Raw genomic sequence first — 16,876 nt, 5'->3', positions numbered from 1 at the left:
CCCCCCCCCAGTTGTCATAATTATTGAATGGGACATTAATATCAATTTGTGCTAAAGTTTTTTGGGTCCATTACCTGAACAATATTTTTGGCAGAGCATGTAACTACTATGCCACTACAAATCCAAGGAATGGGAGACTTGTTTCAGGTCTGAAAGTTGATTAAAAATTTCCCGTTAGCATATTTAGTGAAAACAAGTCAAGGCATCAAGACATAACATATTGTAAATATTTGTCCAATGAAGCTGGGAAAAAGGAAGGGAAGCAGGAAGACAGAAGGAAAAAGTCAATTGACCCTGTGTTAAGAAAAGACTTAGACTGAACCATATTGCAAATCACAGTCCATGGACATGAGCATGTGTGGTATATAGGGCATAAAGAAATGAGACAGTAGTTTTGAAAACCTAGCCATACTGTCTGGTCCATGTATTAGAAGAACTATGAAGTTTGCTTTCATCTGCATGCAGATATTGCATTGTGGTCACCCTTTGTTTATAAAAATTATGCCAAGAAGTAATCAGTTGTTTAAAAAGTAATAAATGTCGTATAAGGACAAATTAAACAAATACAAACATGAAAACTGTAAACACTGTTATATAATCCTACGTCTGTTAGCAACTTGAGTGACGTCGATATACAGATAATGAAACTAGTTCTGAGCCTTAACATTAACAGGATTGAAGCTTTGTGTTCATTAAATGTTTGATATCAGTCCACTTTTAGGTAAATTGACAAGAACAGGCCTCTCTTTCGAGAGTACTCACCCCATGTAATTGTCACAGACATCAGATTACTGGCTTAGGAAGTTGTTGAAAACTTTCCTTAGGCACCTACATGATCAATGTTGTGTATACCATATATGTTTAGTGTAAGTGGATACATTTTGGAACAAGCAGTTTCACAGTTAAGAAAACTGGATTCTGCTCCTATTGCAAGAGTATGGTGCAAATGTTAGCACAGCAGAGCAGCTCTCCAGGGATCTATTTCATTTTACTGACTGTCTGACTTAATTTTATGTAATTAAGTGTATCTCTTTGGAATTGAGTTGACAGTTAAATACTATCTTTGGTTTCCTATGCAGGGATTTAGCTGCCAGCTTAATACCGGTTAATTTAATCTTGTATTTTTTATAGAACAGGATTTTAAAAAAATGTCCTTTCATTTCCAAAATACTAGGCTATTTTTCTAAGAATAAACAAACAAAAATCCTCCAGAGGGTTCTCGCCGCAAAATATTTTTCTTTAAAAGACATTAACTAAGCACAAAACCTCTTCCTCCTATTTTTCTTATACATCTAAAGCTTAAGAGAAGAATGGGATTGCGATACAATCATTTAATTCTCTCTCAGTTCAATGTATGTGTACGCTAAGAGGATGTGTTGAAGCAGCAGAGAAAAAAGGTGGCTGTCAGCTGGTCCCTTCTAGGGTAAGGGTGTTTTTAGCCTGAAACGAACTGAACATGTATAACCTACAAAATAGCTCTAGGTGCAGGATGTGACAGGGAAGGGAAAGGACAGTGAGAAAGGGCCTGCGGTGGGAAACTGGGAGGTCCCTAGGAAGAACAGCAGAGACCCAGACCCAGACTTGGAGCTGATGGGATGAAGGAGACTTTCCCAGGGGGACAGACAGGACTGTGTAACTGCAGTCCAGGAAGTCACTGAGATTAAGACTGAAAATGATCCATCCTGAAAATCACAGGTAGATTTTTGTTTTGAATTTTAATTTTTACTTGTCTCATCAAGTTTAAATCTTCCTCTTTATAGATTTTGTTTGTTCAGCTGAGGCAGGGTTTAGACTTTGAAAACCTTTGATGTCTTGGTTTGTGCTCACCTCTCAGAAAAGTTTGGCATGGTGCCGTTTCAGGTCTGGCAAAGTCAAGCTCTCTTCATTGCCTTTTAGGAATTAAAATATTTTGGCCAAATTGGCAGTAAGAGTAACAATTTTCCAAGTAAGACAAATTATTTTCCCGAAAATGAAGAATCTTCTTTGGTAGAACAACTGCCTTATCAAAGCCTTTACGTGGAAAATATTTTGCCTCAACCTGATATCTGAAGTTGTCCTTTAGGCTTTTTATCTTGATTTTACATTTCTACTTTTCTTGGTGTAAGACAAGATGGTGTGATGTGAAGGTGTCTTGGTATTGAGAAGTCAAAGGAGAAAAATCTTGATGGAAAAATCAGTGTTGCCCAAAGGTGTAAGAATGTACAACATGATGGTTTTCAAAATCTCAGCCTAGATCGACAGATCCGTAGGTGACAGAAATCTGAAATCTGCCTATTGCCACTGAAATAAAAATCATTATTTCAAGAAACTAGATTTTCCTCTTTAGTTGATGTTCTTGAAAGTTTTTTCTGCTGCTAAAGTTGAAGAGCAGGCTAGAACATTAATGGTCAAAGTAACTTTCTGTAGTTTTTCATTAGCGGAAGAATCAAGACAGATACGGTGAGACTTTTCTTTTTAAAGTATTACAGTATGCCACCTTTGGTGAATTATTTACCAGGTTGCTGCCTCATGAAGCATACTTTAATGCTTACATTTTATAAGTAATTATAACAACTTTATTCCCTTTTCTTTTTTAGTTTGATCATCTTTCTTTCTCACCCCCTGGTTGGTTTGGGGTTTTTTTTGCCTCTTCTTCTACTTTAATGTTCAGTTTAATAAACTCTTACGCTGTGGGCAATGTTTCTAGAATATTTTATATCCCAGTTTCCATATGAACTGTTAATAGAGGCTGTTGCTTATTTAGTCTCTGCAAATATGAGTCACGCTGTTTTACAATAATTTACCCAAAGGCTTTTCATAGATGGTATTTCCTAAGTTGGTACTACTTTTTGTTACCGATAGATTAAAAGTGAATGTTTTAAAGAAAGCAGTCAGCCAGTTCTTATTTTAAACACTTTTCACTTGGTATTTCAACTTGTATATTCGTTTGCCAGGCATTTATATGCAAAAGATAAACATTGAAGTGTCAGACTTCGTATTTCCTTACAAGAAGATGAGAAAAAAAAAATGAAGAAAAATGGTGCAAAGTTAAAAACAAATTAATTTTTCTGAAGTTTTCTACTGCTTTTACTCAGTTCTCTCACTTGAAATAAAGCAGACCTGGAAAATACCAGCTGTAGAGAAAATTATGCATGATAAACTGTTAAATACAGTAGCAATAAAAAGAAAAATGCACCTGAAAATTACAGTGAAAGCATAGCTCTGCCAAAAGGTTTTCTGAACAGTACTATTTTTTTTGTGGTCACACTGCAGTCAAGGCTAACTGGAGCATTCCAATAGAAATTGTTATCTGGGTTATTAATAAAGTTCTCAAAAATATTTTGTGGAGGTTGAAATTTCTGATGCTATGTCTATCCTAAAGATGTATCCTTTTAAATGAAAATTTCCAAAGTAATATAACTTCTTTCTTATTAAGCAACTTTAAAAAACAAAGCAAAACAACAAAACAAAATGAAAGGAAAAGCACAATCAAACTTAATGGGGCATGGTTTGACTTTTTAAATGTTGTTGTTACCATTGTCCTTTCATTATATACTTAATGTGTCACTAGAAGTCTGTGCTTTGCATTTGTACTTTGAAAACTCTTGAAAGGTATCTGTCAGTATAGTTTGCACTTTACATGTAATTAGCAAGAAAGCCAAGAAGAGCTTATATATTTTCCCTAATACTTTTTTAATGTTGTTTGAAAAAAAGAATATTATTTTGAACCTTGCAAGCTTCCTGTTTGGCATCCTTATTATCTATACATATATTTCAGTTGCTGCATAACCTGAGATGCATGTTACTCTCTGAATACATATTGTCAGATAACGCACAGCTGCAGTGACAGCTATGCAAAAGTCTCACCTTCTTAGGAAAACTCTTAGGGGATCACACCACCAATCTTCAAATGCCAAAAGTGAGAGCAAGTGTCTCGTACAAACTGACTTATGAATATATTAACTCTTTTCTCATTAATCTGTCTTTATTTCACCCCCAACCCGGTTTCTTTCTATTTCTGAGGTAGAGATATTCAATGTTAAGTGCACTATTCCAGTCTAGCACTTCTGTGAGAGCAAGAAGTATTTTAATTTTTCTTGACATCCAGCAAAGTCCTACAGAACTTTCCTAGGAACCAGGAAAAGATAGCCTGTCCTAGGAATAAAAAGATAAAAGACCTCATGAGGCAACACCTAATATAACCCTACAGAGGGAAGTCTTGAAAAGTTATGATCAATTTAAAAGGAAAAAAAAAAAGGGGGGGGGGGAAAGTTAAGCAACCGCTGGGTATGGCAATCAAATATGGAATTTGCGAATCCTTGGTAGCTAAAAACAACATTATCAGAAAATCTCATATTGGTATGAACAGCAATGATTGGTGTGAACAGCAATGATCCATCTTTGAGACTAAAACTTCATCTTTTCTTTAGGGCCATGAAATACACCCTGGCTCATTACAGTAACAAAAAGCAGTCAGTCCTTTAAGAACTTTTATGTTTTAAAGAAAAGTTCCATTGCTGTCAAAAGTGAATATCAGTATCATTAGGCCTTAGATGCCAGTTCAGATCTTACTAGAAATAGGTCAGTAATAAGGCAAAACATGTTTTCAGGGCCACAGTTCCACCTTCCCTTTCTCTGGGTACAAGTGAGGTACTGACACTCATTTGTCCACTCCAGCTCTGGACATATTTCCGTTTCTTCAGATTGTTCGCTGTTCCAGAGGGCCTGTGCAACCTTGCAAAGATTTACCTAAACAGGGGAAAGAAAGTTGTATTTCTAGAGGCGGCGGGGAGAGGGAGAGAGAGAGAAAGGGACAGATATAGGTGCCCTGTAAGTGTGTACATAAGGTATCTATTACTCATAAGCTCAGTCTGGCCCTTGCCTTTATGAAGAGGCATGTCACCGAACAGAGACTGACTGTGTCAGGGATGCCAGCAGAGGAGAGTTCATAAGCAGGATCAACGTGATGGTAAAGTTCTGTAATTCCCTGATATCTTGCATCACACTAAGCTTGAGAATTTCTTTTGGCTGACTTTATTCAACCCTTTAACTCCCACAATAAATCTTTGACACATTAAAAATAATCTATAAACTCAAAAAAATCACTCGTCTCTCAAATGTAAAAGTTGCCCATTCCCGTAAGAATAGCAGTTAAGCTGGCACCTGGTGTGTCACACTGTGTATATCTAGATGAAAGGGAGATTCCTGGCCAGCATGTCTCCACAGCTCATTGATCTCCCTCTGCAGAAAGAGTGGTATGTCTCCCTACAGACTCCTCGGCAGGATGATTTAAAACTTGCTGTTGAGCAATTTAAAGTCTGGCATTGGATATCTGTACGTTGCACAGTGAGGAGCATATTGGTAAGCTGCCACTTCTGCTTGCAGAGGAGGGCATTAAATCCCATAGCACGAGCAATGTCCTCCCAGAGTAATTTAAGGGATATTTTGTTGACGCTTATAATAGGAACCAGTGAGTCAGACTTGAGAGTGAGAAATCGGGGGACATGGGAATATGCACTTGCAAAGAAATGTGGAGATGGAAGGAAAGAGAAGAAAAATGTGTATGGAGTGGCAACATGAGAGGGAAATGATGAAAATGTGGAGTATATTTAGTGGGGTCACATTTTGCTTGGCATGCTGTTGTAATGCCAACTAAAAGCTCCAAGTGTTATGTTAGTAAGTAGTTATGGGTAGATACATTTTCTGACTTGGGAACTTTAATCTCAATGTCTTTATCGCTCTCTAATCAACCGAGTTGCATGCTGGTAGGCTTGGTTTTACAACTCATAATGACATTTCAAAACAGAATGCAGCTTACATGACTTTGAATTGAATAATTAAAAGGATCTTCAGTTTTTGAGAGTATTTCAAAATTTTAACTTAAATAAAAGAGCTTTCTGATCAGAAGATACTGTTACCGGCATTGGAAAATCTACTTAAAAGAAACCCAAACACACCAAAGATTCAGAAGCTAGGAACAGTCCTTTGAGGCAGTGCCTCACAAAGAGGCAATTTGCTGTCCAGCTGAGAGAGGTTGCTCAACATTTCAGTACTACTTTTTTCTTCCTTGCATGCTTTCGGCAATTAGTCCTTAATGAAAACACCATCCTTTTTGGTTAGGGGAGAAGAGCAGTAACTTTCATTTTTAGCATTGCTTTCGAGGGAAAAGGTTGTGAAAAATAAAAGCATTTGGAGATAAATTTCTCAATCTGGATCTTTGGTGGATATTACTTTTAAATACCTTAGTTTGACATTTTTAAGTAATACTGTGTTTTGTAAGGCAGTATTTCCATTTGCAACTGTAAGCCAACTGGTGCATAGAAATAGTAAACTTGAACAAAGTGAATGATCTAGTAAAAAACTAATTCCAAATCTGTGATCTTTCCTAATTTTTGTGACTTGCATGATGCCAGCTTCCAGAATGCCCCCACATAAACAGCAGAAGAGCTTTTCAGCGGTCTCTTCTTTATTTACCTGGTGATGATGTTGTATCATGCTGGCACGTTACGTTGCATCCTAGTATGTGTGTTGTGCATAAAAGGAGATAGATACCAATCATCATCTCATAATGAACTTTGCAGCCTGTTTTCATGGCTGTAATGTCAGACTGGGTGTGACAGTTTAGGGTATAGTGAGATGGGATACTATGATTCCTACCATACAGCGTTCTTTTCAGTTTTTTTAACCCCTTCCTGTTCACCACCATTTTGCCTACAATAAAAATCAGCCCAACATACTCAATAGATATTTGCATATTGGTGAAAAAAAACCCACTAAAAATTTTAAACAGAGTTTTTGACAAGAGGTGCTACACTTTCTATATTTGTGAAATGTTTTCATTCCCAGGCAAAGTGATTACTTTGGCATTTGAGGTGCAATAAAATATTTTCATGTTTTACAAATGAGCAGAATTTGTCATTAAAATATTAGTCCCCAAAAGTTTGAGATGCTCACAAAGACTTAAAATCTACTGTAACCCAGACTGATCCTGAACTAATGAAGATGTTAGATTCCTTGGTTACTGAGAGTTTGCCAAACCAGTGCATGGAGTTGGTATAGTAATGACAACATCCATTAAGTGTAAGTGCATGGCTGTGTGCATGCTTTATGGTATGAGTACAGGGAATAGTCTAACATCAGGGGGTTTTTTTACATTTTTGGGAAGAGCCTCACTGTGTCTGCAGCCATTTTGAGTCATTACATAATTATGAATGGGCACCTTTTGATATGATTATTTTCACCTGATGCAGCAAAGTTGGAGGCCTCTTATTTTCCCCTCTCCTACACTGGAGATCTCTAATTCTGTCACTCTCCAGATGACTTCTACTTTTTTTCCTTTTCTTTCCAGTCATCTCTTCTATTCACTGAATTCTCATCTTTGCTTGTACTGCCTATCTTGCAGCTATCAATTTTCCAATGTAGTACCCCCAGTGTACCCAATGTAGCAACTCATCTGTCCAGGGTATGCCTCCATATTCTCTTCAAGATAGTCTCCTTCTCCATGCAGTCTGTTCACTGAGACTTTTCTCATTCTTTTTTACACATTGCATTTTTTTCTTCTTTTACCCCATCTGCTCCTTAAAAATGTTTTACAGCAAACACATAATTTCACGTTTCTGTTCACTCATGACTTTCCTTTCTTTTGCTTGCCTATTATGTTACCAGTTTTACCTCACCTCCAGTCTTGTTCCCTTCCCTTATCATTTCCTGTTGAATTTCCTAACCAAATAGCCCAGAATGCAGCCAGCTTCTTTGAGAGCAACCTGGCTTCAGTTCCAAGAAAAACAATGGAAAGTGATTACTATCTTTTCCTAGAGCAACCTCAATTGTCATATGCAAAGTCTGTAGGAAAGTGGTTTCCATTTTGCTTGAAGGTAGCCAGGTATAGCCTGAAATACTGGCCACTTTGACAAGAAAAAAAAATTAATTTGATGGCAGAAGTCAGGAAATGTATTTAAGTGGGTACATGCATGTTTGCATTTTATTAGAATCATAGCCATCCTTAACAGTTTAATTTTTTACGTCATTACATTTTCAAGGTGAAATTTTCTTTAATGCTAAAGTCATCATCTTTAAAACATGTTTCAACACAGTATCTTTTTTTGTATTTATGCACATCTATGTATCTCTGCACTGATAAGAGCAGAATCCCTAGATCACCAAGAATGATTGCCAGATAGAACTGAGTGAAACTGAACACTTCTGAATTGAAATTCTTTCAGAATATTTTGAAATGTGTTGTGGATTTCAGTAAGACTCTGCAAATGGGAAGGTCTCGTTTTCATTTCAGTTGGCCTCAATTTCAGTCGGCCCCAAAGCCTTATTTTAGGCCCATTTGACATGATGCACACGGAAGAAAATATGAAATATATTCCCCAAAGATATTCTACACTGTTGACAGAGGAGGAATCTTATTGAGGGTCCTGCTACAGGTTAGCCTCTGTGTTAAGTGGCCAGATTAAAACATTTTAATTTATTTGTCTTTGGTCCTCTGAGCCAAAGTATGATTAATCGCTGCGTCTTTCAGTCAGCCATTGCCTTGTGGTCCTTGAAGTAACCATGCAAGGAGCTGGCAGGGATGTCAAAATAGTCTAATACATAATCTCTTTGTTGGTAGGCAGAGGTTAGGTTTCATCAGTCAGTTTGATGGGACCAGATACATTATAATGTGCTTCTTATCTGTATAAAGTCTTTGCAATCAGATACTGAATCATATCTGTGTCATCACTTCAACCCTATTGGCGTGAAAGTAAAAGCTCTACATTTTTTACTCTACTTTTATGTTGGGAATTGTAATTTTCCTTTCTGTTTCTTTGCTAAAGAGAAACTCCTTAGCAAAAAATAATTTCAATATTTAGTAACTGGGTCAAAGAATAAAATAGAGGCACATTGCTCTGGAAGAGTTTTCAAAGAAAGACTTTTAGTTTCCTGCTCTTGAAGTCTTAAAGATGTTTGGCACTTGATATTTTTGCTAAGGATTGATTTTTTTTTCGTTTTTATTTGTAAAGGTACTATTATTATTATAAACAAGTTATCTCCAACCCAGACAAACCTACATGAAATATTTTGGCAACACCCCTTCTATTTACCTGATAATAAGCACTTAGTAGTATAAAGAGTATTGGCCTCATCTTTTTTTATGTTAAAAAATACAGAATATCTGCAGAAAAATGTCTTTTGGGTTTCATGAACTGTACCATCAAACTGTAAAAGTAATGTCTGTCTGAATTTATCGTGGAAGTTTTTGTGAGCGACTCTACTATCTAAGGCATATAACCTTCCAGCCTTCTCACTGTGCTTACATTTGTCATGTCATAGTGCTCGCTAGTGAAGTGTAAGGCTACCAAGCCTAGATGGAGCCAGTAGGAAATGAATCTGTCTGCCACAGATACTTCAGACAAAATTATTAATGTTTAGTGGCAGGAAAGTGGCTCCCCCCTCCTCAATGGATTGAATAATGACAGAAAGTCTCTAAGCCTTGATAAGGTTGTGGCCAGGCTGGCTTTTGGTCTAGAAGGTAGATAAAGATACTCTGTCTTTTGGGCTTGTAAGGATGTCTGGTTTCTTTTTCCTGTGTGTGTGCCAAAGTGTAACTTGCTTATTCATCTTACAGACTGTCTTTAAACTTAATCACAGTTTGTATATATTTGTCTCACAATAAATATGAGGTAGAAGGAGGTGAAAGTGCTGGAGAAGAGTTTTTATTATGATGGAAATAAGAAACTACTTCCTTTGTTACGGATGACAATTATTAGACTCTCTGAATCTTCTTAAGTAGCAGATTTCGAGACCTTGATTCTTGGGCTCTGTAAGTGACTGGTTGTTCATTTACTTGTAGATTTGGTTTTTTAACTCATCCATGGATTGCCCACTGTTGTACATTCCCTACATGTTTTCTTATTGTTGGGGCTGTTTGGAAGTATATCCTTTCTGAAATAATGCAAGCAATGCTTTAGCTAAATTTAATATTTAAGGAGATGTATTTGTCCAGATTCGAGTTATGCACACTCTTATTAAGTATTTATAGAATCTGCCCTGGGCCTGATGTTGGGTCCACTGCTGTTAATACCTCTACTCTTCAGATTACTACAGTGAGAGTTAAGCAACTATTTGGCTGTCTAGGCTGAGAAGACTAGTTTTTGCAGGGTTATGTTCTCATTAAGACAAAATCAAGAAATTATTTGGGAAAAGAAGTAACAGGCAAAAATTGCTAAAGGTAATGCAGCTGATGTTATCTTTCCTATCAAACTGATACGCTTACTTTTATGCCAGAATTGACATGAGATGGGACAGGGGTTGATAGCAAATGAACCAAAGTCAGTTTACTGAAAGAAAGTGAGTTTAGGAAGCAGTTGAAAGTTTGAAGTGAGATAGTTTGAGCATCAGTCTAGCAAAGAAGCTTAGCACACTGTAAGCTTGCAAATTATTCCCATCACACTTACCAAGTTAACTGTACCACCTGGCTTCTTCAAGAGTGCACCATGTCCCTTGTTACCTCCATCTTACCCACTCTCAGATCATGCCTTGAGCATCCGTCCTGCTTCTGAGTATTTGGTTGCACTTGAGAGCAACGGCTCTACAAAGGGACCGAACAGCCTCTATAACAGAAAATATTAGTAGTGTAGAACTAAATAGTTTAAGTAAAAACAGACCTTCAGAACAATAAATCAATCTATACACATGCTTGCTTTTGCCTAAGGGTCATAATTCTCAGGAACTGGGGAACACCCACCTTCCTCAGACTCTTTTTCCACAGCCTCCCCCGGTGGCAGCCTATCTTTCCACACAGGGCCTGACAATTGAATCCCCACTCCTTTCCTAGGAATGTCTTTTTAACTGTTTCATGCTCTTTGAGCTCTTTGTGCTCTGCATTGGCAGAGCAGCAGTGTCACTTTGGCCTGGAGCCTGGAAGTATGTAATTGTCTGCAATTGCTTCCTCTTTTGTGACTGTTGGGAGGCTCACAGATTCATAGCTCTTGTGTTGTTTTCTCCAAATATCCTCATCCCTCCTCCTAGTATTGAATTGGATCCATTATTTTCTTCATGAAGCTCTAACAATTCACCATAGTTGAATAGTTAACCCAGTCTTCTGGATACAACCACTAGCGTTCATACAATTTTTGCACCTTTTGGTCTTAGGTTATTATCTTGCACCTCCACGCTGATCAGGGTCTCACTGAAGTCGGTGGGAAGTAGCGCAGGAAAAGCCTGAGCAAGAGGAAGGTATGCAGGAATTTGCCACTGTGAGAAATATGACTTGAACCAGGCATGAGTTGACAGAAGCAAGGTGGTTTTGCCTAAATCTTGTTAGTTTCATGGATGGGGAGATGAAGAATCATTCAGTGCCAGTAGAGAAAACCAAAGAAGTTGACAAAAAATTGCCAGTGGCAATTAGAAGTTATTTTCCAACGGAATTAAGACTATTGCCCTTACTTCAAAGGTAATCTTTTATCTGCTTTTCTAGATCTTGCAGTTTAAATGGTGCTGAGGTTCATACCAAAACACATCCTTTTGCTCTTCCAGAAGGATTAGGTTATTTTAATTTTACATTTAATAAAATCCTAATTTAGTTGAATGATCAGTCTTCAGAAGCTACACTTGCACACTGTAGAAATTGATACCAGCTCTGCTGGTTTATGATTTAACACTGTGGAAGGCTAATGATTGCCTTTGTCTCCATATTTCACCGGTCTGCCTACTTTTCTTTTATAAATACAGCTGTAGATTTATACAGTTCTCCGTGCTTCCAGTTTTAACTTGGTCATAAACTAAGCCTCCTAGCAATGAGCCTTTGGTGTGCTATCTTTACATTTCAAAGGACATTTCTTGCTGAAGAAGCATACGTACGGGTCATATTGGCTTCAGTGAGGCTCTAGCCAATCACTTGAATCTTCCTGCACAGAGAGCAGGATGGGGGCCAAGAGACAGCGAGCTGTCCCAAACCCACACAGTGAGTCAGTGATATGGTTGGAACTGGAACTGAGCGGCTGCTAGCTCTCAGCTTTGTCTTAGTGCATTAGGGAGTAATGCTTCTCATCTTCTGCATTCCCGTTGGTATGAATAAATAGGCTCAAACTCCAAGGAATTTCACAAAAGCTCCCAAAAACTTGAAGACCGCAACCATACTAGTGAGACCAGAACCTCTTACATAATCCTAGAAAAATGGGTAGCACAAGCTTAAGGTTGTCATTTATCATTCTGGAGGTTGTGGATCATTTTTTTCAAGCGCAGTCTAAGGGACACAGAAGTTCTGACTTCCTCCCTCACAGAGTGGTGGTGTTACTAGCATTTTGCTGTTTCAGGCGGAGACAGCCTTTCTCCAAATAGCTATTTCTCTAATAGAAGCAGAACATTTAGAGATGTTACGCTGACCGTGACACTTAACGGGACCTGCTTTTTAGAAAATAACCCCTATCACTGCGTTATCAATGGTTCCATTCCGTATGAGGATTTTTGTTTTGAATTAACGTGAGACCCACAGAGAGCTGTGCTGCCTTATGACCTGGTGTGTTAGGCAAGCAGTGGGTAAACTCTCCTGGAAGGGGGATATTTAGATGGGACAAAGACTGGAACTAAAGATTCCCTGACATTTCCTGAGAATAACATCTGGATCTGTGTGAACTGGTTTGGTAAATATTTCTGTATGTTACATATGCTGTCATTTGCATGATAAGTAGTCTGAATACCCGCATATATTACACTGCTTCTATAAAACAGTCATTCTGATAACCTCAGTAGTACCTGTACAGTCCCCGGGATTTGATACTAATTTACTTCCAAATAACATTTCATTTTCTTATTTCAATGATGTCTACCAGTGAAGGGAGCCAGCTATAGTTGTATTTGAAAAAAAGGAAATTACATGATAGACGTGCTATTTTATATCTGACTTTGTAAGAGTGGCTTTTGATGGGTTGGAATGAGTCTGACTGTTTGGAAAAGATCATGGGAAGATCAATGTCACAGATACTTTTCCTCCTTCAGATGCGAGTAGATGTGAAGCAGAAGAAAAGGTGGCGTTTTAGGGAAAAGAAAATGTCTTTGAATTTTTCGGCATTCTGTATCATTCCCGTAAGCTTCTATTTAAAGCTATCACCACATTTTGGCTGCCACTTTCACTGAATCTATTTAAATATGTTTTTACGGTGAATTACTTGGGTGTTTGACAGTTTTGTTCTATATTATGCTGCAGCAATCTATCTGATTTGCAGTCAGATAGAAAGTGTTACAGCTTGAAAGTAATAGGTTTCAAAGCCTTTTTTCCACCACCTGTGCATGTAAAAGTCTTCCTATGTTAATAAAATATAAGGCCGTCAAATGAAGAGAACAGCTTGTTGGAAGTGCTGGAAAAGAACTGACGTTTAAATTAATTTTTGAAAGTATAAATTTGAAACTTATGAAAAGAATGAGGTGTGTCTGGTGAAGTTGGATAAAGGAGAGATGAATGCGAAGGCAGTTTTTTTAATGTGCTTAGCAGACCCAGCTGGAGTCTTATTTTCAAAATCTGGCCCTTACCACACACACAAAAAATATTTAAAAATAACAGTAACACAAAGTCTGATTCTCATATTGCCCTGTGTAGCCTCGGTGAAATAGCAGACATGCAAGTGGTCTGGAGATGAACTGCAAGGAACCAGCCAAAGATATGTCATTTCTTCAATATCATTTAACTGTTGTTTCTTTTTTGCACTGTTGGATAACGATGAAAAGGCAGAGTAAGTGTCATCTAAAGTCTATATTGTTGGCAAGAGCAAGCCAATATAGAATTTACATTTTTATTTTCCACTTTCTTATTTATAAATAACATTCTCATCTCTCAAAAAAAAAAAAAAAATTACACGTCTCTCATCATCTAATGCCATCATATAGAAAGGGTTTATGTAAGTCTTTGAAGCTCAGAGAATTCATAACTTAAATCTGTATTATCAGTGTTTCAGTAATCACATATGTTTGTAAGGTTGATCTACAAAATGAGTAAAAACTGTAAAGAAACATTTTACAGTGTGCCATTGAACCCACCAGACTGATTCCGGCAGGCTCCCAGTCTGAGTATAGCCCTCTGCCTTTCACAGTTTGTTCCCTATCTGTGTGACAAAAAGGACGTTTATCTCATCAGAAATGTGGCATTTGGTGGCATTTCACAAGGCCCTAATTTGGTACCATTCGCCAAGTCAGGAAGCACTAAGAAGTGGACCCTCACTTCTGGAACCTGCTCCTCTCTTTACATCCGAGCAGCCCAAGTGCATTCATCCCCTGTGGTCATGTAAGCCTTGCTGCTCACCCTCAGCTTTGGAAAGAGAGAGGTGTCCGCAGTGACGTGCACCACCTTGGTTGTAAACATCATGTTCCATGTTCCATGGCAATTTTTCATTTCTATTTTAAGTTAGAGAGTGAAAAATGAAAATTTAGGTTAAGATATTTTGCCATTTTAAATACAAACAAAATTGGGTGAAAGGGAAGATAGCTTGGTGAGAAACTTTGTTTAAACTGTAGCTGAAGTACTGAGGTCGGGAATGGATGAAGAATGATTTTTAAACAGTCATAAAAAGAAAAGGAGCTTTCTTAGCAGTGTTTGGTATGAATGCTCTGAAAGGTAAACTTCATGTCATCCAGGGTACTTTAAATCCTGATACATTTGAGTCTTCAACTACGGTAAGCACTGATTGTAACTAGAATTGATTATGCCGTTGATTATGCCTGTCCTTGTAAGTGCCAGAGTCTGATGGTATGGCAACAACAGCCACAGAGTGCAAGTGCTATTTTGTGGAGCGTGCTAATGAAAACATGGGACATAAAGTTATCCACTTGTGCCCTCAGGCCTAAATTTTTAAGTTATATACTGCACTGTCTTTGGAAATGGTTTTGGCCTACAGGAATATTTATAAATTTTGTCTCTCTTCAGAGTTAAAGAAGCAGAGGAAGTCTGCAGGCAGAAAAAGGGGAAGTCGCTGTACAATATAAGACCAAAACATGACTCCGGAATTGTAAGTAAAAATTGTAGCAATACTTCTGTTCCCATCGCTCGTTCTACCTTTTTCTCTTTGCATTTTGTAGGTATGTTATTCTTGGTGTACTTTTTTGTTCTGGGTTGGTTTTTTTTTTATTGATGTTTAACATTTTCATAGAAGGTGTTAGATTAACAAACTTGAATTCTGTCTATGAATATTACTCCACAAAACAGATGTAGCACAAGCAAGAGCAGTGTATTATTGCCCCACCCTGCCCATCTGTCTGCATCCCAGTCGTGGTGTGGGATGCACCTAGAAAGGCAGTTCCAGTCTTCGAGCTTACTCAGCCTGTATTCGCTCTCTTTTCTACAGTTACAAAATATAAGGAAGAATTGTGATAGGTACACATTTTTCAGGTTGGATCCCTGTATCAAGTACTAGTGGCTTCTGTTCCACTGATCTGGATTTGTTTGGAATAGAAACTTTAGAAAAAGATAATACTGTGCTCTCACCATTCTTCTGAAAACAGATAAATGACTTTAATAGTAGAGGAGTAATTCTAGTCATTCAATGAAACTTTTCCACTATGATTGCCTAAGCCTTACTAGGATCATGACTGATTTTACAGAAGATGAATATTCTTCTCTAGTGAAAAACTAATCTGGCACCTCATATTAAAATTATACCTGTAGCAACTGGCCACCAATTATATTGCAAAATATTATAACAGAAGATTTTTTCATGTGTCCGTGTCCCTGCCTGTCCCCTCCTCAGGCATGATTTAATTCTTTTGTGCTTTGTAGTCATGACTATGTTACTGTGAAACAACCTTGAAATGAAGCAGGTGGTAACTTACTGTATTCTAACTAACATAATCTGACACAGGAAGAAATAGTATTGCATTTATTGTTTCTTATTCTGAATATTTAGGAAGAGTTGGCTGTGGTTAGTGCCACAAGAAATGTAAGTGGAGTAACAGCTTGGTTAAGAATGATAAACTAGATTTTATTTTATCAATTTTATTTGAAACCAGATCAAGATGTTATTACAAAAAAAACCAAAACACACACTAACATTGATTTGGATTTTTCCATCTCACCTATATCTTGCCATATGTAAAGACACTGAGCGTTTGTTTGTTGTTTTTTTTTTTTTTAAGAAATAACTATAGGCTTAATTATTCCTGTATCATTGCGATCATTATTTCACTGAAACAGGGACTTCCAGTGCTACTGAAAATTTGATAGGGTGAAAAGGAAAGTAAACAAAAATATTTCACAAGCAGTGTCTAGCTGCAGTCTACTTCAGTTCTAGCTTCAAAGGAAATTTATTTGTGAAGTCAGTTCTGCAGTAAGTATAACTGAACATTAGCCTATGTATTTCTGTGCTTTTCATATTTGTGTGGGGTGGTTTCAATTTTCTGCTTTTTTTATTTATTTTATTTTTCAGAAAGCAAAGATAAGTATGAAAATCTGAGAGAAGAAAAGCAAAAGCCATTGTTACCTGGTTACCAAAACTCAACATGCCTGTGGGTGGGGAGTGAGGGGGAAGGAAACTACATCACCTTGATCATTTGCTTTCTTGATCTTTTTGAATTTGCTTTTTGTTCTCTAGAGTTTTCCACCAATTGATGTGTTATTGTACATTCATTTACGAATGTAATCACTTTAATGGAGTGCCCAGCAATAGACTAGGTATGGACTTGAAACACCTTCCCTGTACTCTGTATCTCCTTTGCCACTCAAAAATGGTATTTTGTAAAGTGTATGGTATATTACAAATAGGCCAAGTCAGCATGCATAAAAAGTGGCATCTGCATCAGTTCTGAACATGCTGAAAATTACATTAAGTTGAACTTCATAAGAATGCTACTCGGTACAGTAAAACATTTCCATTCCTACTGGCAACATCTGTCTAACACAAATACTTCATGGCACTGCACTTAGATT

The 16,876-nt window shown here is 37.4% G+C and overlaps 1 protein-coding gene across 1 annotated transcript in view; it reads left to right on the top strand.

The window, feature by feature from the left end:
- Positions 1-16,391, top strand: part of FMN2 (formin 2) — a gene marked incomplete at its 3' end in the record, with an annotated part of 169,831 nt that extends 153,440 nt beyond the window's left edge. Inside the window, exons 20-21 of the mRNA XM_009329214.1 lie at positions 14,882-14,963; positions 16,377-16,391. Coding sequence (XP_009327489.1) covers positions 14,882-14,963; positions 16,377-16,391 — 97 coding nt within the window. The remainder of the gene's footprint in view (positions 1-14,881; positions 14,964-16,376) is intronic.
- Between the last annotated feature and the right edge of the window lie 485 nt (positions 16,392-16,876).

The sequence above is a fragment of the Pygoscelis adeliae genome, unplaced genomic scaffold (genome assembly GCF_000699105.1).
Source record: "Pygoscelis adeliae isolate BGI_AS28 unplaced genomic scaffold, ASM69910v1 Scaffold77, whole genome shotgun sequence".
Classification (NCBI taxonomy): Eukaryota; Metazoa; Chordata; class Aves; order Sphenisciformes; family Spheniscidae; genus Pygoscelis; species Pygoscelis adeliae.
The sequence above is the reverse complement of the archived record's forward strand: the minus strand, read 5'-3'. Positions and strand labels throughout refer to the sequence as shown.